The sequence below is a fragment of the Podarcis liolepis genome (assembly GCF_965112155.1).
Source record: "Podarcis liolepis genome assembly, chromosome: 11".
NCBI classification, from domain to species: Eukaryota; Metazoa; Chordata; class Lepidosauria; order Squamata; family Lacertidae; genus Podarcis; species Podarcis liolepis.
In genome coordinates this window covers 62443949-62467439 of record NC_139565.1, presented here as the reverse complement: position 1 = coordinate 62467439, position 23491 = coordinate 62443949, and the positions used below count along the sequence as shown (strand labels likewise).

The 23491-nt window shown below is 48.4% G+C and overlaps 2 protein-coding genes across 10 annotated transcripts in view; one reads left to right on the top strand and one right to left on the bottom strand.

The window, feature by feature from the left end:
- UBAP2 (ubiquitin associated protein 2) overlaps positions 1-1632 on the top strand; it is a 77296-nt gene extending 75664 nt beyond the window's left edge. For all 8 annotated transcript variants that reach the window (XM_083465759.1, XM_083465755.1, XM_083465756.1 and 5 more), the window contains 2 exons: positions 833-1024; positions 1275-1632. In XM_083465759.1, the coding sequence (XP_083321885.1) occupies positions 833-1024; positions 1275-1370 (288 nt within the window). In that variant the 3' untranslated portion in view covers positions 1371-1632. The remainder of the gene's footprint in view (positions 1-832; positions 1025-1274) is intronic.
- A 362-nt stretch (positions 1633-1994) lies between these two features.
- The window catches only part of UBE2R2 (ubiquitin conjugating enzyme E2 R2), a 60633-nt gene continuing 39136 nt past the window's right edge, over positions 1995-23491 (bottom strand). The window contains exons 2-7 of one of the 2 annotated variants that reach the window (XM_083466240.1): positions 14436-14522; positions 12844-12941; positions 11687-11821; positions 5672-9891; positions 5194-5377; positions 1995-3495 (exon numbers count right to left, since the gene is read on the bottom strand). In XM_083466240.1, coding sequence (XP_083322366.1) covers positions 9669-9891; positions 11687-11821; positions 12844-12941; positions 14436-14522 — 543 coding nt within the window. In that variant the 3' untranslated portion in view covers positions 1995-3495; positions 5194-5377; positions 5672-9668. Of the gene's footprint in view, positions 5378-5671; positions 9892-11686; positions 11822-12843; positions 12942-14435; positions 14523-23491 lie in introns of both variants that reach the window. The other variant, XM_083466239.1, reaches the window with a different exon arrangement.

Below are 23491 nucleotides of genomic sequence, written 5' to 3'. Positions count from 1 at the left end.
CCTGGGAGGGTATTTTCTTCATTTGTTACTATGTTATGTATTTTTATATTAAAAACTGCACTGTAATTCTAGGATGAAGGATATAGTATAGAGATTTAATTATTCTCTTTTTAAAAAATCTCCAACCAGGGTGGGGAAAGAGGCATTATTACTCACTGTGCTCATCAAATGATTGACGCGGTAATTGTGGAGGGGGCATTGTATAGCACCATTTTTTTGTTTCCCCACTGGCAGCATACATGTGCTGGTTTCCCCCATAGAAGCCTTTTCAGTTCCTGAACCTGAGATTGCCCCCCTCCCCTGGCTGTATCTGCCCTCAACTGAGCCTTGCCAGTGGAACATTTCGGAAGTGGAGCCCTGGTTGTTCCAAACAACCTTCAAATCAAAACTCTGGTTGCAGATAGGTAAAGGTACCCCTGACCGTTGGGTCTAGTCACAGATGACTCTGGGGTTGCGGTGGTCATCTCGCTTTCCTGGCCAAGGGAGCCAGCGTACAGCTTCCGGGTCATGTGGGCAGCATGACTAAGCCGCTTCTGGCGAACCAGAGCAGTGCACGGAAACGCCATTTACCTTCCCGCCGGAGCGGTACCTGTTTATCTACTTGCACTGGTGTGCTTTTGAACTGCTAGGTTGGCAGGAGCAGGGACCGAGCAATGGGAGCTCACCCCGTCGCGGGGATTTGAACCGCCGACCTTCTGATCGGCAAGTCCTAGGCTCTGTGGTTTAGACCTGGTTAGATCTCTGGTTGCAGATACTGGTTCTGTAATAAGGTTTCGGAGAGAGTTCCCTTTCTGTGTGTCAAAGTGCCTTTTCTTTTTTTCTTCTTGTGCAGACTTTTGACAAGCAGGTATTCCATGCCGGCACTCCGCCCCCCTTCAGCCTTCCGTCAGCCCTGGGCTCTGCAGGGCCCCTGAACCCTGGTGCTGCCCCCGGCTACGCTCCGGCTCCCTTCCTGCACATCTTGCCTGCCCATCAGCAGCCTCATTCCCAGATGCTGCACCACCACCTTCAGCAGGACGGGCAGGTGAGTTGCCCTGGGGGCAGAAATGCAGTCACATCGCCCTGAGAGGCACCTGAGAAGCGCAAGATTGGGAAATAACTGCAGCAAATCAATTTTGGGGGGTGGGGAAGAGAAAAAGAGGGTGTCCTGTTGCACGAGCGGAACCACGTTTGCCCAGCACGGAGTGCAGCTCTGAGGGATGATGGGGAAAAGGTGGTCAAAGCCAGAGCCCCCTCTGACCTGCCCAACTTCCCCTCCCCTTCTCTCTTTCCAGGGTGGATCTGGTCAACGCAATCCCCCAAGCGCCCTGCAGCAGAAGTCTCAGGCTACCAAAACCGCCTATGGAACGTCTCCATACTGGACAAATTAACCCAACACAGGAGGAGGAGGAGGAGGAGAAGGGAGGGAAGACTCCCACTTCTCGGACTCCCAAACCTGCCAGGAGACAATCCGCTAGGAAGGGGGGTGGGCTTGAGACAAGGCAACCAAGCGCTCAGCCCAGGCAGGGCAGATCCACACCCCCTTCCTTGTGCGCACGACTCCTTACCTGCTTCCTTTATGATTTGCTGTTGTATGTAATATATTTATGTATGTATTTGTAAATGTAATAGAGCCTAATGGTGGTTTCTGCATTTTTTGAAGCCTGTTTATTTCCTTAGAGGTAGCTTGGACACGACACTTACCCTTTCTCTGAACTTTTTGTATTTTTCTGAGGATTTTTTTTACATTTTCAAAGGACACAGTGTGCCATTTTCTTTCCTTTTTTACATTTTGGAACCAGAGGCTTGATTCAAAAGCAGGTCTTAGCTCAGGCGAGTTCGTCAGACTCACAGGAAGAACCAGGTGCTGGGTTTTGTCTCCTCCTAGCTTTGTACCTGACATCTTGCTTTCTGAAGATTACAAGGAGCCGCCCTCCTCCCCTTCCTGCCAGCACAAGGATTTAACATTCACAAGAAGTCCCATTGCAGGTTGCAGCATCACCCCTTTTTATTGAGTTTTTAAAACACAAAAGCTACAGTGCTGTCTCCGCCACTGTTCGTTTTTGCAGCCACCGCATACGGACTCTCCATCACATCCCAGAACTTTGTGTCTGCCAATTGGGCACAGCAGTGTAGCTGTTCTGTAAATAAGAAGGTGCGAAATAATTGTGTTTTGTAACTTGGCCTTTGGCTTCATGCCACAAACCTGAACTGGCTTGACAAGAAACCAGTGATGTCTCCTCCTGCCCCTCAATTTTGGGAGTGGGGGCAGGGAGACCAGAGGGGTGTTTGTGGGAAGACGCCTCATTCTTCCTGACCTACACCAACACAAGTGAATGTTTTAGAAATTTCATTTTTTATTGGCCTGAACTCCACCTAATAAAAGTTCTGAGCGTGTCAGTAGTGTTTGCAGAATCAGTTGTCAAAAGTCTTCCCCTCCCATCATTACCCTTAGCAGTTCTTAAGAGCAAGAGAGAACCATGACACTCTTGGCATCCTATTAAGTCTTCAAGGTGCCACAAGACTCCTGGTGGTTTTAATCTTTAGCAGTTTTTCATCCTGGGTTGCCAGTGTGGCACCAGATCAGAGTTATATTGTCTGGAGAGGCAACAAATTGAACTCTGGACCCACCAAGTAAGGATCTAGTGTAGCTGAAAATGGGCACATTGGGTGTTTATCCTACTTTGGCTGTCTGGGTATCAAAATACTATGGAACCTTTGAGCAAGGAAGGGTAAGGAACATTAAAATGCACTTAATTTTTTATCACACCTAAGTTCCCTCTCGTTGCCTGTAGGTTGTTGTATCTTCATAGCAGGTATGGCTATTAACCCATCCAGCCCACCAGTCTACTCTTGCACACAGAGGTCTTTCCCATTACTTGGCTGCCCAGTCCTTTTAATTAGAGATGAAGTCCAGCTATTCCTCCACCTCCGGGAAGGATCCAGTTCTGGAGAATGCATGCATCCCTCTACTGGGCATGTGGAATCAGTGGCTCTGCAGATGTTGGGCTTCTGATTCCATCAGTCAAGACAGATTCAACAGTCTGGGACGATGGGTGCTGAAATTCAGTAACATCTAGCAGGCTGCAGGTTCCTTACCCTGCCAAAGAGGGTTTCTTTTATTCCTGTTTTGCAGGTATGAAGCAAGTAGAGAAGGAAGTTTTATGCTAAGAAAGCTTACGTTCTTAACCAGCTGTGAACCTAAACCACCAAACTCTAGCTTTTATTTTACAAAATGCATTGCAAAGTGCTTTCAGATGCTCAACAATAACACACTCACCCCCTTTGCTGGAATTAGGCTTGAACATATGCTACTGGGGGTGGTGTGGGGGTCAACAGAAAACTGCTGTCAAACATAAATAACATGAGGGCAAGGCCCCATGGGGTTGCATCCAGTCTCTGGGTCACCAGTTCCTCATTATAGATTAGGCCCGTCGCTTCTTCCCCAGCATAAGGCTCCCTCTTACCTATGTCTTGGGTGCAAAATCATGCTGGTAAATGGAGACATCTGCAATCCTAAAATGAGGAAATTTACATAGCTTTTATTTGTACAATTTATTCTCAAGAGGAAAGAAATATGGCTTCCTTCGCATTCTTTCTGACACATGTGCTGTCTGACCTGCCTTCTGTACATGGATCCACTAATGGTCACACTTCAGTACTGAAATCTACTGAAACCGTTTCAGCTAACTTCTGTTTAGAATTTTAACCCACTAATGCCATCTTTAATTCCCTAAAGTGCAGCCATTCGTTTTTGTAAACTCACTGTTACACAAAAGAAGTTTTTCCATACTGTACTAGATGCAATCTCTGCCTTTCTCGGAACATAAGATAGCAAATTTCTATTTAGGGACATTTTCAATTTAAGTAATAATTTATGGGCAGATCCGCCTGAATTTATGTAACCAGAATAAGGATTTCAAATAGCAGCCTACTGGTGCCTTGTGTGGGAAAATTATCCTGCATAGGACGTTTACCTTACGAGCCATCACTTTCCCAAGTTCCTCTTTTACCTGCATTTTATTCCATAATTTTGGTTTACAGCAGTATTAACCCTGGAGATGCTCTTATCAAAGCACACGAGACCCCTTTAATCCACCTCATGATGTGGGTTCTGCCTTCCACAAGCTTATGCCATAATAAATTAGTATTTAAATGTGCTATGGTAAGATGTATGCAGTTTACCCTACATAATTGGTCAATACCTCAGTGGCAAGTTTAGGTGGTACTTTTAAGAAAACACATTTCTTTCACTTTGCACCTGAATAAAAGGAAAAGGTAGGATTAGTGCCCTAGGATCTCTTTTTCTGCTGTCACAGAGAAAGCAACTGTTGGGCAAAATCAGAACTTTTATCTCCTGGGTCAAGAGAAAGGCAGCATAGCCAGAACCCTCTGCAATGGTGTAATCACAGCAGCAGGTGTTGCGGACTCCTGGGCTACAAACCACGTTTCCAAAAGCAAGGCACATGCATTACTAGCCCAATACTGAGGTTGCAAAGGCATAAAACGGATCATTCATGCAGCAGAATTATATCATAGAATGGTAGAGTTGGAAGGGGCCACAAGGGTCATCTAGTCCAACCCCCTGCAATGCAAGAATATTTTGCCCCATGTGGGACTCAAACCCACAACCCTGAGTCTCACACTCTGCCAATTGAGCTATCCCCGGTAAGCTAACGACTATAAACAGGATGCACACAGGAAAACCCTAGATGGGATCTATTGCAGAGGAGAGGTTTGCAACAGAAGCCTATAGCAGGCAAGTCCAAAGTCCATTTCGGGGACCTAATCTGGCCGGCCGGCCGGTTTAATTTGGCCCCTGTGGCAGTTTATTTCCTGGAGTAAAATCTCCACGGCCCTTCACTTCCATCAAATCTGGCCCTCTTTGAAAAAAGTTTGGACACCAGTGGCCTATAGGCTTCCATAAAACTATACCAATTAGCAGGCCAGGTTGTCTCTATGGAAAAGGAAGCTCTATTCCAAGTATCTTGAAGGAGCTGCCAGTAAGGATGCAGGATTCTTAGCCAAAGGCCCATAGAATCTACTTGAAAGCTTGCCATTTTTGTGGTTAAGGGAAGTAGAGGGTTATAATACTGGACCTAACCGCATGAGCATGTTCTCTTAACAGATGGCCATTCTCAAAGATTTCTTTAAAAGACCAGTGAAGAAACTTAAAAGCCATCCACATCTATTCATTTAATTTTAGAAAAATACCTGAAGAACATGAAGAGGTCTACTTTTTTTAAAAAAAAGTTTTCTTTTATTACAATTCCTATAGGGGGTCAGTGGAGAGACTGTTCCTTCTGAAATGGCAAAAAAAAATTGAAAGCATGAGCTATCCTGGTGTGACTTCTCCTAATATCCTGCTATAACCTTCATGGCACTGAAACATTGCTTCCTAAGTACAGTGGTGCCCCGCAAGACGAATGCCTCGCTAGACGAAAGAGTTTTCCGTTTTGGAGGTGCTTCGCAAAACGAATCTCCTATGGGCTTGCTTCGCAAGACGAAAATGTATTGCGAGTTCCTGCGGGTTTTTCCCCCCTCCCCCCTTTTTCTAAGCCGCTAAGCCGCTTATCAGCTGATCCGATAAGCCGCTAATAGCGCTAATCCGTCAATGGGCTTGCTTCACAAGACGAAAAAACCGCTAGACAAAGAGAATCACAGAACAGATTCTTTTCGTCTTGCGAGGCACCACTGTAGAAGTTTCCCAATAGTCCCTACCCTTTGCCTATTTTTCCTGTTGTGGTTATGGCACACATGGCAGGTGGTTTGATTGCTTCGATTTCCACATCAGTTAAGGGGCAAGGCCCTGAAACACTCAGGTAATGCCTTCTTGAGTTCAGAGAGGATTCTGGCTTATATTTCTGTGTTGGCTGTTCTGCAGATTGCTGAAACCGATGCTACCCTGCAGGCGACAAGCTGGGGGGATGGAGCAAGCTCCTGGGGTTTGCTCTTACCCATTTTCTCATGAAGGCAACACCCACCTTCGGAGAGGGGGGGGGAAATACATTTGAAGAGTACTGTACTATTATGGCATGAGCTAGTACACACTGCTGCTACCACCTCACTTGGTACCCGCTCCATCAACATGCAAACCCCAGTTGCACCAGGTGGGTTCAGAATGCAACATCTGTGGGCAGGGGGGAAGCAAAAAAGGGGTTAAATGAGAGAAGCTTCCTTGTGTGTAGCCCCCTGCGAGTATGAGCAGAGGAGTGCTTCATAGACACCACACCTTAGTTTGTGTTTTAGAAAGGCATGCAGGGAAAACACATGGCTGAACATGCACAGAAGAGACCTCTCCACCCCTAGTGAGACACGTCTGTAGTGACAATAGGAGCCACTAGAGAGAGGGCTCTCGTCTTTTGTCACAGGGAAGGCCACATTCTGGCTGTTTCCAGGCGATCACTTTTGCAAAGCAGTTGGAGAAGCAAATGGAGTGAGGGCCAGGGGGAGAGATTACAGGAGGTCTCGCCTCATGTCAGACACGTAAGCCTGTGTTAACTAATAAAGGTGGCTTTCGAAGAGGGAGCTAACAATAGAGGTGTACTTTATTTCACATTTTATTAGTAGACAGATGTGCAGGAAAAAAAACAAAACTAAATTACCAAAGGAAAGGGAGACAAAACACAAAAAGAAAAATATGCATTAGTTAAATCTGGTCTGGTAAGTTGCATCAACCAAAGTGGGCGAGAGGGAGAGGGAGGAAGAAAAACATCCAGGATTTTAGCACTGAAAAAAAGAACATATCAAGATAGAATTCTAGGGCTCCCTGCTGGTTTCATAAGGATTTAAGAACTGCATCTGAATCGGTTTCTGAGTTGGAAATGTAAACGCAGACACGGGTGGGGTAGGAGAGAACCAGGCGACCGACCGCTGGCTCCAGTAAACATTTGTCCTCAATCTCTTTAAGTAGCTTGATAGTTGCATTTCGGTGGGTTGGTTGGATCTCAAGAACAAGGAAGCCAGCAAGTCAGCAGGCAGTGACATCATGATGGGTTGGGGAGAGTCTGCCTGGCCAAGCAAAGAGGAGAGCACAAACTCCCAGAAACAGGTGCTCCCCACCCCACAAAAAAAGTGTTACGGCGAGGGGAGGACAGAGGTATAATAATTCATCTCACACCACCAAGCTTGAGAATACAAGTCACTGGAGAGCATACAGTGAAAACGGTCAAAGTACAAGAGAGAAATGGCTGAAAGACGCAGTATCCTCATTTCAGGTTGAGCCAAGAGCGACAATCCACTCCTTCCTCTCATCGCCCAACTCAGGACAAGGAGCCACCCACAAGCCTGAATTTGAACAAAAAATGGTAACTGTCATTGGCTGCCCTGTTGGGAGAATGGGTGGCTGTACTTGCAGTGCCCATCTACATACACACACACACACACACACACACACACACACACACACACACACACGTGTCCTCCAAAGCATACACACAAACACACTCCGGATTGTCTTATGGCTAGTTGGAAGGGCTGTGCATTTCAGTTCCTCTGCTTACACGCCAACTGTGCCCAGGATCATGTCCTCTTCCCATCTCTCTGGCTTCACTCAAGTTCCCACATATGAACTCCACAGCAGCACCAACAGCTAACGCAGTCGGCCACCCTCTGATCACAGCTGCAACAGAGTTAGAGAAAGCACAGATCCTCGCCCCAGGCAGCAGGAGACTGAAAGATGAGCTGCCCGTGCAGAGGAACCAACAAGTTATCTGCTGGCTGCTGGGCCACCACGAGAGGTACATGTGGGGCACTATTCAGTCCACAAGGCCTCCCAGAATGGCGAGCTATAAAGCAGGATCACCCCCCCCCCTAAAGTCCCGGCAGTGGGGTCATGGTGAATACCTGGGGTAACTCATCAGACCACCTCAGATGGAACTGGCTTGCCCGCTTTCCTGTAGAACCAGAACATTCACAGCAGGGACCCCAACATTCAAGAGGCAAGCTGAGCTGGAATAGGGGCAGAGGAAACGGCCATGATGGGGGGACCACTTGGTTTCTACCTCTCTTCTTGCGGTCGTCTCTCATCACAGAGCTTCCCTTTCCTCGGTAAATTCAAGGCCTAGCAGAAATATGTCACAGGAGCTCCACAGAAGCTACCATACAGCCAATCCTTGTCTACTGAACCCACCACTGTTGCAGGAAGTGGTCATGAAGCCCTCGTTAATCCCCAAGGCTGTGAGCAGCTAACTTTCTCCACTGGAACACTGTTGTTGTGCACAAGAGCAGTCTCCCAGGATGGTGGGCGCATTTCAGGACAAGCATCGAAGGCAGCAGGCGAGGCTGACACAATTCTCCACAGCAACATCATCTCTCCGCTCTGAATGCCATCATGCAGCAAAGGGAATGTTTGCATGTGTCTAACTCATACTGGCTCATCCAGACATTTAATACAAGGTGTGTCTACGGCCTCTGGTATCTTTTAAGACAACCAAGGTTGAGCAATTAGAATCTGCCTTTGAGAGTCTGATCTGGGAGCCTGGAACCCCTCAGGGAATCCCCCCCCCCAGACGCAAGGGCTGCCCCTGCCAAGGCCCAGCCCCCCATCACCTGGCAAGAACGCTCTCCCCTAGACAGCATGACAGGCACCCATCTGCCTTCATGGCGTTATGAATGCCACCTTCACCCAAGGATCCTTCGGCATCCTGCCCCAGCTGGGGCTCAGAGAGCGCTTGCCAGGGCTGGGGCCCCTGCAGGAAAGTGGCAGGCCACAGCGTTTCAACTACCTTTGCCCAGAACTAAGAGGCTGCTGGGGCTCTGCATTTGGAGGGGCCACAGCTGCCAGCGTTTATCCCCTACGGAAGACCAGCAACTAAAAGGGCTCAGTGGGACAAGAATACAGAGAGTTTTGAAGTGTTTATTGGAAGGTTCATATCACAAGACAACCACCACCCTCTCCCCACCCCAAATCTCTGGGTGGGGAGGGGGAGCAGATCCTTCCCCCCAACCACCCGTCCGTCCCCATCCCCACACGCACTTAGCAGAACTGAAATGGAATACTGGACCTTTCAGCACCAAATCTTGTCAAGCTCAGTACAATGGAGCTTAGGCTCTCTGCCCAACACCTTAGAAAGGGGGGGGGGAGAGAGAGGAGAGAAAAACCACCACCACAAGGCTAAACAAGTGCGCACGCGGTCATCGTCAACGGAGCAGCAGCGAAACCTCGGGAAGTGCTCTGCAGCAGAGTTGCATTTGTACTTGTCCCTGTTTAAACGCAGCTCGTGGGGCGCAGCCCCCCACAGTCTCCGGCGTTAAATACATTAAACATCTTGATCAAAGACTGTTTAATTCAAGATCCTAAAGACAGAGCAAACCTGTTTTGAGTCAGGTTGTGAATGCTCCTGGAAAAGGCGGCGGGGAGAGTGAGAAGGGGGTGTGTGCGGAAAGAGCATCGCTTTCTTCCTTTCCTCGAGAGAAAAACAAAAACCCAGAACACAAGTGACGGGGGGCGGGGAAGAATGCAAGAATGGTGACGTTCTGCAGAGGGGCTTCCTTCCAAACAGAACAGGAAGGGGTGGCGGGAAAGACCGAGATCCATACAACAGGAGAAAGCAGGAGGCGCGGGCTTGGTTGGTACCCCCCCCCCATGTATATATGTAATTTTTTTGCTGAACTGTCACTAGGTTACCGCTGCTCCTCGCCCCCTCTGGCACAGCAGGCGGAGCGGGGCGGGGGCCGGAGGGAGCAGGTCACGACTCCTCGTTGCCAGAATCATCGTCGTCGTAACAATCGGCGTCCTCCTCTTCTTCCTCATCCTCGTCGTCAATGTCATCGTCGTACAAGTCGTCATAAAGCAAATCTGAGCTGTTGTCACTGGAAGGCACTTTAGTTTTGATGCAATATTCCGCCAGCGTGGTGGGAACCTTCACCCCGTCCTTTTCCGCTTCCGCCTTGGTGGCCTGGACTTGTTTCCTGGGAGGCGGGAGAAAGGAAGGTGCCCCACAGTTAGGACTGCCCACCAGGCGGCCATGGCAGGCAACCGTGTCTCCACCAGGCCTTCGCTGTGGGCACCCCAATTGCACATCCACCCAGTTGGCCCTGGGCAGAACTAGGAGCCCCCTTCGCCTGGTTGCAGGGCAGAAGGTAAGAATTTAAGCAGAGCCTGCTGGATCAGGCCAATGGCCCATCTAATCCAGCCTCTGGATTTTCACAGTGGGCCAACCAGATGCCAATGGGAACCCAGCAAGCAGAATTTGAGCACAAAAGCAGCCCTCTCCTCTTCTGTGATTTCCAGCAACTGGTGTTCAGAAGCATTACTCTGCCTCCTACTGCAGCATAGCCATTGTGGCTAGTAGCCATCAATAGGGCTCAGCAATTTTGTCTAATCTCCTGTATACCTGAAGGAGCATCTCCACCCCCATCGTTCAGCCTGGACACTGAGGTCCAGTGCCGAGGGCCTTCTGACAGTTCCCTCACTGCAGGAAGTGAGGTTACAGGGAAGCAGGCAGAAGGCCTTCTCGGTGGTGGCACCCGCCCTGTAGAATGCCCTCCCACCAGATGTCAAAGAGAACAACAACTACCAGACTTTTAGAAGACATCCGAAGGCTGTTTAGGAAAGTTTTTAATATTTAATGCTGTATTGTTTTTAACACTCGATTGGAAGCCACCCAGAGTGGTGGGAAAACTCAGCCAGATGGGCATATATATAAATAAATTATTATTATTATCATCATCATCATCATCATCATCATTATCCATCCAATTTGGTGGCCATCACTGCCTCCATAACTATGTGCTGTGTGAAGAACCTGTGCAAATCTGTGCCACATTTTGAGAGCACCAGAGATACCTGACAGCCCCTCTCCCTTCTGTGGCTGGCCGTCTCCTGAAGCCCAAGGTCGGCGTACAGGAAAAAACAATGGCCACTGAGCCAGGCAATAGTTCTGGGGCACAGCAGGTCAGGCTTTGCTGGTATTGTCACAGGATCCCTGGCTACTGCCTCCAAACTTGGCCTGTGTAAGGAAGCTTCTATAGCAGGGCTAAGGGATCTGTGTCCCGTCCCGTCCCCAGCTGTTGCTGGAGTACAACTGCCATCATCCTGGACCACAGATTGGGGACCAGCAAAAGCTGGAGGCACACAGGGTCTCCACCCACTGCTCCGATATCTTAGTTTTTCCTTAGGGAATTGTTTTGGTCTGATGGTGGTGAGATTTAAGAGGACTCTGAATCTGTTCACAGAACACAGAAAGCGTGTTAATGCTCTTGTCCATTTGCCTGGTGCCAGCACAGTCCCACCGGCTTGCCTGGACGTAGCAGCCAGAGATGGAGAGACAAAAAAGAGGAACAGCTTCCCCTTTTAGGTTTAGGTGCACTGCGACTCTCTGGGAGTTTCGCGTCCAGCAAGGAGGGGAAACTGCAAGCGAAAAGGCAGAGGTGTCACACAGAAAGGCCATGTGGAAGGGCGCACCGGTAAGAGAGGGAGAGGAGGGGCATGTGAGGCCACAAACACCCCAAATGAAAATCTGGCTCCCAGGCCAGGCTGCTGGGAGAGGGACCAGAGCAGAGGCCAAGATCTTCCAGTTCATGCTCCCACACAGCAGAGGTGGGAAAGGCCTCTAAAATATTGCTGAGGCCAATGGTCTGGACCAGGAGGGGGCTTTGCTCTTCTCACACATTCCTGAAGGTTTGGCCCCAGAAAGGAGAGCCGACCGCCCCCGTTGGGATATCCCACCCAGCTGGAGTGAGAGCCGGGTTCTGCCTGGCTTACCGAATGATCTCAGCATATTCTTTGTCTTTGCCTTTGCTGTCCCTCCATTTCCTGAACATGACCGAAGCATCGACGTTCGCCGGAGAGAAGGTGTTGGGCTCATTAAGCAAAGAGATGACGCTCAGTAGGATAGTCCTGGGAAAAAGCATGAGGAGGAGGAGAAGGAGAAGGAAGAAGAAGAAGAAGAAGAAGATGGCGAAGGGGAAGGGGAAGAAGAAGAAAGAAAGAAAGAATCAGGGCCACAGCATTGGGCAAATCTGCACCTGCAAGGATGAACAGCAGGTTGTGATTCTGAACAGGTTTTGTCACAGAGCAACCACACTGGAGGGGAATTTCTCACTTGCAGGGATCAAGTGGATTCTAGCCTGCCATTTAAAGCAAGGGCCCTTTAGGTATTGTTGGGCTGCAATCCCCATCACCTCTGGCCACCTGGTCACTTTGCCTTGAGATTGATGGGCATCTCACAACATCTTGGGGGCTCATCCCCAATTTGAAGCTTGCAGCCTTAACCCCAACCACTATTTTTGTACGTTCAGGACAGGCAAAGCAATCTTCCATGGAGACTACAGCTGAACTTCTTTGTGGGGTGCTGGCAGGAGTTCTTACACAGCAATGAGGTACTGAAGATCTCTGCACCCAGGACACAGATGCCTGGTTCCTCAGACCCGATGCTTTACTTTACTATTCTGCTGGTGCATGACCCTGTCAACTCTCTCATGAGCCTCACAATAAATAATAACAGCCACCACTGCCACACTAAACCCCCCTGAGCTTCTGGACTTGTGTGTGACCACAGCTCATGCTTAAAAGATAATAAATAAATGAATGAATAATAAAAAAGATGGAACCCAAGTGTCTGCTGCAGATCTGGGGTTCAGGGTTTGAAGAAGCAAAGCCAACACGATGCCCCCCCAGCTGCTGCTAGACTACAGTTCCCATCAGCCCTCAGCCAGCACAGCCAACAGGCAGGGAGGATGAGAGTCGGGGTCCAGAACATCTGGGGAGCATCACGTGGACAATCCATAAAAGGTTATCTGGTGGTACCCAACACTTCTTATTTGCAGGTTAGAAAACGTAATGTCACTAGAGAAGGAGGACCCCCAGCTCCAGAACTGAGTTGTGCATTGGTACAGAATCCTCTCTCTGAAGGGCCTTACCTGACATTCTGGGTTGGGTTCCACCTTTCAGATGGCAGCTCTCCACTTTGAGGGTCATCTACAGGTGGGTGAAGGATTGAAATACATACATCTCCATTCTACCAAAAGAGAATACACACACAGGAAGTCAGCTGATGCAACGGACAAAACACCTTCTGCAGAGTATACAGAGCAGGGCTGAGCAATATATCGATACAGTCCAGTCCATATTGTGATATTGGTTGCATATTTTTGACCTGGCAATATATCGCGAATCACGATGCGTATGTGTGTATGCTATGCAAAAACCACAATGGGGGAAACCGTGAAGCCAGCCATTGCTTCTCTCAATTTCTACAGCCCGTTAATTCTGCCGGCTCAACTCTCCCCTGCCTCCTGCAGGGGACAGCAAATTACAAGAGCTTGCAGAAATCGTGATACGGGAAAAACCATGAAGCCAGTGTTCCATCCTTATTTCAGACATCGTGGTCTAATGTGATGTTTAGCTGGTGATGTATCACAATGCTGAAAATCAGATATCGCCCAGCCCTAATACAGAGTGGCCCACAATAATACAGAAAACCCTCGACCACACATACACGCCTCTACTTATCTGGTTATGTCCTGAACTGAACCTTTCTCACTAGAGGGAAGGGTGCACTTTCAAATGTTAGCCACCAAGAAAATATACACTTCCAACCTTAAGAATACAAAATATTAACCACTGCTTAAGCAACTCCCCTCAAAGTGCTTCCTGCAACCCCTTGTAAAAATATACATTTATTTCTTTAAGCAGTGTTCCAAAACCACAGTATTCCAGAAGGGGGAGCCAGAGCTCTCCGAAAAAAGGGAATAAAGTTGCCATCTGCACTTCCTGATTTAGGAGTTTCCTGCCTAAGCAGAAAAAAACCCTTTTGCTCCAATAAAAGGGGGTGAGATACTAGAGGCCAGCTGGCAAACCTGACATTAAAGAAGAGTTTAATTCTGCCATTCTGGCTCTGCAGATGAACACCCCTTTAAAAAGAGCAAAGCTCAGAGGCTCTGGTGCTCTGCCATATCCCCCGTTAGTGGGAATGGCAGCAAGAAATACGAGACTTGGGGGGGAGATGCAGAGCAGCTGGGCTGTTGCTCTCCTCCTTCAAGAGGCCGGAGACAAGGTTGAACATGTAAGTCCACAAGTGGAGAGTGTTTGGCCTCTCTGACCTTAAGGCTAAGTTCACACCTTCTGACAGGCCAACCCATCAGAGAGCACACAAGTTAAGAAGCCCAGGACAGCAGCATGGATGGAAACAAAGAAACAGCCAACCCCTAATCCTGCTTTTGCAGGAGAGAGAAGAGGAAGCTGTTGCAGCAGGAGCAAGAGCCAAGTGTGTCATGGAGGAGAAAAGGACCAGGCAAGGCTACCGCTTGGATTTCAGTCTCAGTTCTCACTTCAAGTGCTCCAGATAGTCCCATTTATCTTCATGGCGGTGAAGAAGGATTAAATATGGGGAGGTGGGGAGAGAAGACAATGACGGAGAGAAAGAGAAAGGAGGAGAAAGGGGAGGTTTTGATGCCCTGGTAAGGAAGGAGGCCACAGCAGTTGAAATTTTGACACCACGAAAGACACCTACCTCATAAATGTTGGGATGCCACATTTTGGTCAGGAATCTGAAGGTAGGTGGTGAATATGGGTAGTCCATAGGAAATTTAATATGCGCCTGGAACAGAGAACAAAACCCCAAATTTAAACACTTGTTAAGCTCAGCAGAGCAGCAGCAAAAAATTCACACCCATGCTGTTCCACTACCTCCACATTTGGTGACGCTGAGTTTGGAGCTGGACAGACTGAGTGTCACGGGAGTGAGGACCTCGCCTGGGGATGGTGGGCAGCAAGAGAGAAGGCGGCTGGCCATGTTGGAAGGGGGAGCTTTATGGTAAGAATGAAGCGACAACCACAAGACGTTTGCAAGCAAGAGAAGGCATAGGAGTAGTGGCTACAGAAATATTTTGCAGAGTTGGAATTAGAAAGTAAGAATCACAGGAAGAGGGGGAAAGGGGCAAGCCGCAGAGCTCAAGGGGTGAAGAGCTGGAATAAGTTGTAAATGCATGGACTAAAAACTTGAACGGTGATGTCGAAAAAGGAACAGGTCCTCTAGTCCAAGCCCTAACAAAGTCCATTAATACTGCATCCATGAAAAATGTGGGAAACCTCCAGTTATTAGATAACGGAGCCTCAAGAAGAGGGGAAACTGTATCCCAACAGAAGATTTTAGAAGTCATACACAACATCCTAAAAAAACATTGGCAGACTTGGACTGTGGAAACCTGGGTACAAAGCTCAGCCACAAAGTTCACAGGTTGGCCTTAGGTTAGAATAAATGGTAGTGATTGTTCAAGGAGGAAATGGGGTATACCATATTTTTTGCACCATAACACTCACTTTTTTCCTCCTAAAAAGTAAGGGGAAATGTCTGTGCGTGTTATGGAGGGAATGCCTACGGGCGGCATGCCTACGGATTTTCCTCCTCTAAAAACTATGTGCGTGTTATGGTCGGGTGCGTGTTATAGAGCGAAAAATACGGTATATAGCCTTGTGTGCCATCTCAAGTGCCTTGGAGGAAAGGCAGAACATAACAATGTAATACATGATAAATAATAAATTTCTGGGCAAGACCAGGGAAACTGGCATTTCATAACTTTTAAAAGCATTATAATATTAGAAAACTACTGTGGCCCAATCCAGATAGTTTTGGAGACACTCAAAGTACAGTACTGGTTATCTGTGAACCTAGCAGTTTAGTGCAGCTTCAAGCAACACCTTTATACGCAACAGCTAGTGTTTCAAAGTGGCACCACGTGGCATAACCAAATCTAGTGAGACCAACTCCAGTTCTGACCTTCCAATAATAATAGTAATAATAATTTATTATTGATACCCCGCCTATCTGGCTGGGTTTCCCCAGCCACTCTGGGCAGTTTCCAACCGAATATTAAAAACAATACAGCATCAGACATTAAAAACTTCCCTAAACAGTGCCGCCTTCAGTTGTCTTTTAAAAGTAAAATAGTTGTTTATTGCCTTGACATCTGCTGGGAGGGCGTTCCACAGGGCAGGCGCCACTACCGAGAAGGCCCTCTGCCAGCTCCAGGTCATTAATGGCTTCTGGAAGGTCTATGTGCTAACACAGACTTCTCATTCAGCAGCTGCACCCAGCTGAGTTAATGCACCTCCCATGCACAGCTTTTTAAATGCACAACTATGAAAAAAGGCAAATGACAAGGTGGACAGAATTCACCAGAAAAGGCCACTACAGAAATGTTTAAAAGGGTTAGCGCAACAGCAGCATGGCCAATTCTCTGAGAACAGGATTCCCCTTGGCTTTTGCCTGAAGTAGGCTTGCATGATGGGAGAACTCTCACGTCTCCTAGGAGCACACCAGCGGCTCTAGCAGGCAAGGAAAACCCTCCAGCAGGCCTGGCTCAGGAAGTGGTAGCAGCAACTAGGCGACTGCATGAAGATTAAAAAACAAAAGATGTGTGTGTGCTTAGAAATAACATACGTGAACATGGCTTTGCTATTTATAGCTGAAGGAGTTTCCAACCCCAAAAGTGGAAGATTGTGATTTGGAGTGAGCACTGGACATTTCAGCCCAATGCATTTGAAAACAAGCAGATGGTCACTTTCTTAAAAGGACAGTTGAAGAACACAGGGAGGGAGGCAACGCCTCATGCAGAGTCAGGCCACCAACCCCTCCAGCACCATCCTGTCCACAATGACCAGCACCAGAAGCCAACTCATCCAGGCCCCCCAATAGATGACCTCCTTTTATTGAACCAGAAGATGGGGAAATAGGATGGGTGCATGTGATGATGGCGGTGATTCACCCAAAGCTACCAAGGTGGGCACAACATTAACACATGATATTACGAACAGTTTGAAACACCTCACAATCACAAAAATAAGATGGCTCCTAAAAGCACAGACCTCAAGTGTCAAGAGCAAGGAGGTGCTTCACTGGAAGCTATAGAAGGAAGGTGGCAGCTGCATCTCGTAGGGACCGCCACAGAGAAATGTCTTCTCCTGGGCTGCCACCTCCCTGAGCCTCTGAGGGCAGAGGAACTCCCAAGAGGGTCCCCTCTGCTGATCTCAGCACCCGAGAGGGTCTGTAGGGAAGGAGGTGCTTTTTCAGGTATTTGGGTTCGTTCAACACGAACATGAGCACCTTGACTTGGGGCTGGAAATGAACTGACAGCCAGCACAGCTGTTTTAAACTGGGGGTTATATGTAAACAGAACACCAGCCAGCAATGGCACATCTGTGGCCCCGTCTGAAGAGCCACAGAAGCAGAGACACTCCCTCGGACAGCACTCTCCATGGGCCGGTTTGCAGGTGACAAAAGCTCACCACAGATGTTTCGTCTCATTTTAAATGCATGCCATGCTTTTGTGTTTTAAACTGTTTCTAATTATCTCATGTGCCATTTGCCCTGAGACGGATGCTTAGAATGCAATTAATAAATCGATGATGGTGATAATAATAGAACCACCAACATGTTTTTCAGCGGAGGCGGTTCAGAGCGACTTGTGAGTAAAAGAGCAACAGCAGGGTGATGTAATCGATGGGTGAAGTCAGCAGGCAGTGTACAGCTGAAGGCTATTTTGAGGAGAAGAGTCCTCATCAAGCAGCTCTTTATGCAAGCAAGGGATTCTTCGTCCACTTCGCTGTCTAGGGCATCCCTGCCTCCCCACGGGGCACCCAGGGGTGCTGCTAATGGTCACACCAGCCTGGCAGGAACATGCTTGCACATTAGCGTTCCGGCAGAGCTCCAGAGCAAGCTGCGGGGCTGATATATCTTTGCTGGGGGAAATCCTCAGGTTCCTAGAAGGCACGGCAGCAGCCAATAGTCTGTTTCACATTTGTGGTCTCTCAAGCCAGTTAGAAATTGAGCAAAGAGCTGTTTCTTTCATCTCAGAAGACACCCACATGACCTCACATTCAGAAATGTTACATAATCACCCCCCCCCCACAGTATCAATTTAGAAGATTGGGTGTGGGTGGCTGGGAAGATCAGAAATGATTACATTACAGAAAAGGAACACACAGAAGTATATTCAAACCATATCAAATACGGTTTTTAGAATCAATGTACCATTTTTTATTTTTAATGATAAACAGCACCCTCACCACCAAAATTTAAAGCACCAATTCCAAAGCAAATCCATGTGGTTGACAAAACATTTACAGCGCTCATAAGAGAGCTACCATAATACCTATAAAATACAGGAGCTGTATGTTGAAGTCTGTTTGATGGGTGACTATTATTCAGCAGTGTGGTAGTGCTTAATACACATTTAGGGAATGTGTTGCACTCTTTAGCAGACTCTAGAAAGACCCTGATGTTGGGAAAGATGGAGGGCACAAGGAGAAGGGGACGACAGAGGACGAGATGGTTGGACAGTGTTCTCGAAGCTACCAGCATGAGTTTGACCAAACTGCAGGAGGCAGTAGAAGACAGGACTGCCTGGCGTGCTCTGGTCCATGGGGTCATGAAGAGTCGGACACGACTGAACGAAAACAGCTTTCTGGAATGCACAAGCACCCTATGTTTCCACTTGCAAAAAGGGCAGTGTGAGGCCAGGCGATGGTGTTGTGGTGGAGGCCCCCTCCTCCCTCCAGATAGGCTTTTCCAGCACTAAGCACAGCGGTGCCTTGGGAACGTGACATCAATTGCATAAGCCGTGGGATTCCCTCTGAACTTGCAACAGCAGCAGCAGCAGCTGGACCCTGCTGGCTGAGGACATCGTGGCTTTGACAAGCATCTGAATTTGAGAGTTTCCTTTCATTTACCAGGGAAGATTCCCCATTAATAATAAAGGAGGGTGGGAGGACATTCCCAGATTGTTTCCATGGCAACAGCTCAGAGCTGGAGGTTTCTATTCTGGTTCCAGGAGATGCACAGGAATTTCTTCCCATGAAATAATTCCTCCTCTTTACCACCTTAAGGTACCAATCAGTGCAGGATTGAGAGCCCATTTTCCATGGAGGAAGAAAAAGACGGTAACTCTTCTCCAGACAGACATTTATGGGGATGGGTGAAGAACAGATACCGGAGCAGCCTGATGGTGAAAGTTTTTACCCCAAAACAAATAATGCCTACAAATGCAGTTGACCCATAGGAGGGACACTCATCGGGTCTCCTGCCATTTACACCTGCCATTTCTGGATGCACGCACATCTTGTGGCACACCCAGGCAGAGCATTTGAGGCAGCCAGGCAGCTGATGAAGCTCTGGAGCGCTCACTCTTTGTCAGTCTCCTGAGTCAGCAAAATAATAAAAAAAGAGGTTCAATTAGCCTCAAGTTGTGAACAGGACACACTAAAACAGTTGGCAAAAGAGAAAGAAAAGGTAGAAAATCTCTACATGCCAACCTAGACAACTCCAAGCATTCTCCTTTCGCAATGGCTGCAAAGCTGAGCAATGCCAGATGCTGGAAAGGCGATCTGTATGTTCCCTTCAGCCCTCCACATAACTGCTAAAGCCTCTGAAGCAAGAGGTTTGCATCAGGCTTTGATAACAGCCTGTTGCCCCAGTTGTGGTCTCCAGTGAAGGGTAGGTGTGAATGGTGGGGAAATCTGAACTAGTTCACAGCCAAGATGCAGGGGCACAAGTACCCTAGCATTTCACGGCCCAATGTGGACACTGTTTAAAATTCTTCTTAACACTATCTCTTCCCGAACCAAGCTCAAAGTAAAGGTAAAGGGACCCCTGACCCTTAGGTCCAGTCGTGGCCGACTCTGAGGTTGCGGCGCTCATCTCACTTTACTGGCCGAGGGAGCCGGCGTACAGCTTCCGGGTCATGTGGCCAGCATGACTAAGCTGCTTCGGGCGAACCAGAGCAGCGCACGGAAACGCCGTTTACCTTCCCGCCGGAGCGGTACCTATTTATCTACTTGCACTTTGACGTGCTTTAGAACTGCTAGGTTGGAAGGAGCAGGGACCGAGCAACGGGAGCTCACCCTGTCACAGGGATTCGAACCGCCAACCTTCTGATTGGCAAGTCCTAGGCTCTGTGGTTTATCCCACCTGCATCCCTATAAGCTCAAAGTACTTCCTCATTAAGCATCCATTAGGAAATTAAAAATAAAGGAGCCAGCATATTCTAGGGGATGATACTTAGGGGCGGCCAACCCACATTGCACAATTGGCTACCCCCATTTGCTTTTCATTCTACCTACTCTACCCTTCCTTTCCATACCTAAAACTGGAGAAGCAGGTGGTAGTCCAGGTCTTTATTTCAAAGTCTGCCTCGACACTCTGAGATCTCTGCTTGCAGGATGAATTTCAGCTGTTAGGCAATCTCAGATACCGGACGCTGGCCTGGAGCAAGCCTACCTCCTTGCCCTCAAGTGCTGAGGATGTTATTTTAAAATTAAACGTCCTTATCAACATGGAAAGGCAACGTCCTGCTCAAATCACAGCTCAGCTGCAATTCAGCCGCCAGGCTGCAATGAGAAGCCAGCAAAGTGGGTCACGGGGCAATGGCCAGCCTTGAAACGAACCGTGGCCAGTGCCACTGCTGGCTCATCATTCACCATCTCTGCACACTAGGTGGTGTTTGGGCTGAGATTCTGGCAGCCAGAAGCAGAATCTCGTGGCTCCGCTTGTGCTGGAGCAGTTTTTTCCCCCTTTTCTGTAAATGGCAGAGACGTGATGAAGCAGAGTACAGCTCCTCCCTTGGCAACGGGCAGGCTGCATGTTCTGAAGCAATCCTTTCCCTTGCCAGGCAGGTTTTGCTGTCTGCTGCTTTGTCAGCACAGGTTGCCAGTGTCCGCCTGCAGCAGGGCCTGAGCACCACAAAAAGAGGAGGGGAAGGAAGCAGACGAGTAGAACAACTGCTGCAATTTTCACCCTGGTTCCAAGCGGAGCTGGATCTTAGGGTGGGCTAGTCAGCTGCACCACACTCAGCAGAGAAGCAGCGGCAACACTTTCAGAAGGAAAAAGCAAGGAAGTGAAGGAAGAACAGGACAGTTCTGGGAAGAAGCTGCAGTTCCGCGTCTGATTCAGGAGCATCTTTTGGGGTGGGGAGCCTGTCGCAGCCCACATTTCATCCAGGGGCTGCACACCAGGTGGTGGGCAGGGGCAGAGCCAGGAGTGAGTGGGTGTGAATCTCTGCACATAGAAGCCAGAGGCTTCTACACACAAACACCTCCCTCCATCCAGGCAAGCAAGACACGTTTATCACGTACAAGCACACATTCTGCCTAGAAACAAGAACTTAAGGAGGGTACGGTGAGGGGTGTGGTCTGCAGAGAGTTCCAAGGGCCAGACAGAGAAGTTTGGGGTCCATATTTGCCCCATGGGCTTGGGAGTTTCCCCAGCCCTGCTTTAGGAGACACTGCAAATATATTCTGCTGTCTAATGCTGTGCACAGGTTTGCTAAAGCAGGTTGGGCTTGGACAGGTGTGAAACGCAACTGATGGAGATTATAAGATAGGAAGTATCTGGATCCCTCCCCCTCCCATCTCGCTACCTCTGCCCACTTTGTTGGAGGACCACCACATATACTTTGAACGGGCAGAGAGAGAATGGAAAAGCAATTCAATTGTAGACTAAAGGGTAAAGGTAAAGGGACCCCTGACCATTAGGTCCAGTCATGGCCGACTCTGGGATTGCGGCGCTCATCTCGCTTTACTGGCCGAGGGAGCTGGCGTACAGCTTCCAGGTCATGTGGCCAGCATGATGAAGCCGCTTCTGGCGAACCAGAGCAGCGCACAGAAATGCCGTTAACTTCCCACCGGAGCGGTACCTATTTATCTACTTGCACTTTGACATGCTTTCGAACTGCTAGGTTGGCAGGAGCAGGGGCCGAGCAACAGGAGCTCACCCTGTTGCGGGGATCTGAACCACCGACCTTCTTATCGGCAAGCCTTAGGCTCTGTGGTTTAACCCACAGCGTCACCCATGTCCCAACTGTAGACTAGAGGAGGCGATAAGGACACTGTTGAGGGACTGGTATCACTTGGTAAGAGGCACTGCCTCCTGCCTTGGGCTTCTTAAAGGAGCAGGCAGAGCACAAGACCACACACCTTGCAGCGATTAGCATGGTGGGCTGCATTCCACACCACACAACACCAGCTACCATTATGCAAACCAAGAATGGACTAAAGAATGGACTGAAACACCCCTTTTGTTGTATTTTTGCACCAGGGATATACTCTGCAGAGGCATGTATATTTCTTTCACAATTCTTTATATAAGAACTGAAGCATGCCAAATATTTGTGATCAGGTTGATCCAGTGTTTACCTGCACCTAGGAAAGACACCTTCCACTCCCAACTGTCAGCGCCCCTGGGGAGTCCTGAGCCAAGATGCGCCTGTTTCTGCCGCTCCCAGTTTGTAATGTGGGAATAAGGACTAGCCTCACAGGGCAGTTCCAAAAAGACAAACAAAGGAGAACGTGCCAAGTGCTATACAGTTTAACAGGCTCCATCCTCGTGTTACTCAAAGGCATAAACATGTAAAAAGAGGAATGAACTAACAATTCAGGCATGGTTTGCTTGGCACAGACCAAAGCAACCTGAGACCTACACCCACATTAGCTTCCACTCAGCTGGCAGAGGCACCATCACTACACATGAATACGGACATATTCTATACTAGGAAGTATAGAATCTATGAACAAACAGTAGCAGAAGATTTGGCCTTTAGTTCTCCCTTGCCCCCCCTTACAAAAACTCACACTATTAGCAGACTGTTAAGGTCTTCTTGAATTGCAAAAATCCACTAACACAGGTGTTTTGTGCGCTAAAATTATGGCCATGCTATTTTTCCAGTTGTATGCAATAAGAGAAACTCACATGCTCCTCTGCTGCTGCCTTTTCGGTGAAGCACAGACATATGGTTCAAAAGGTGCAACTTGAAAACTGGATTTCCAAGTTAAAAAACTGCAATTGATCATGGATTCTGGAGTTTCGGGGAAGCAGATGTGCCTCCTGATAGGCCTGGGAAAGGTTCTCTGACAGAAACCCTAGAGAAGTACTGCCAGTCAGTGTAGACAATACTAAGGTAATGGGCCAAGAGTGCAAGGCAGCGGTCTATGTTCTTATAAGTTCAGCCTCATGACTGCCAAAGGTAAGATTCCTCCACTCAGCCATAAATTCAGTGCAGGACCTGACATGTTTTCTTAGTGCAATCTCAGGAGGATCTGAAACCACACGAAAAATGGGACCAGAGGATATACTGCTAACATTGCTTTTAGGCACGGTGGTTTGTGTGCAAAAAGGAATCCGATGACCAACCAGCCACTGAATGTTCATTTGGGTTTAACAAGAGGTGGCAGCGGCAGCAACAACTTCTGCCAGCCAAGAGCAGAGAAGTGACTCAGCACTTTGAGGTGTGTTACAATCTGGAACTTGCCCTCGTCACAGAGCAATTAGCAAGAGCCGTTGCTGCACCAGATGGAGCCGAAGGGTAAGCAGATCCTCCTTCCCCCAATAAAAAACAGCACAACACTTCTTGCTGCCGAGGAAGAATTGGCCAGAGCAAGCTTGCAATTAAGCAACTATTTCTGCTAGACTAGGAACCACTCAAGGCTTTAAGCAGCCCTGAGTATCAACAGGCTGTCCAGGTTGGGGGCCGTCCATGTCAACAACAGCAACTAAAACAACCTGGGTTGTGACCTGGG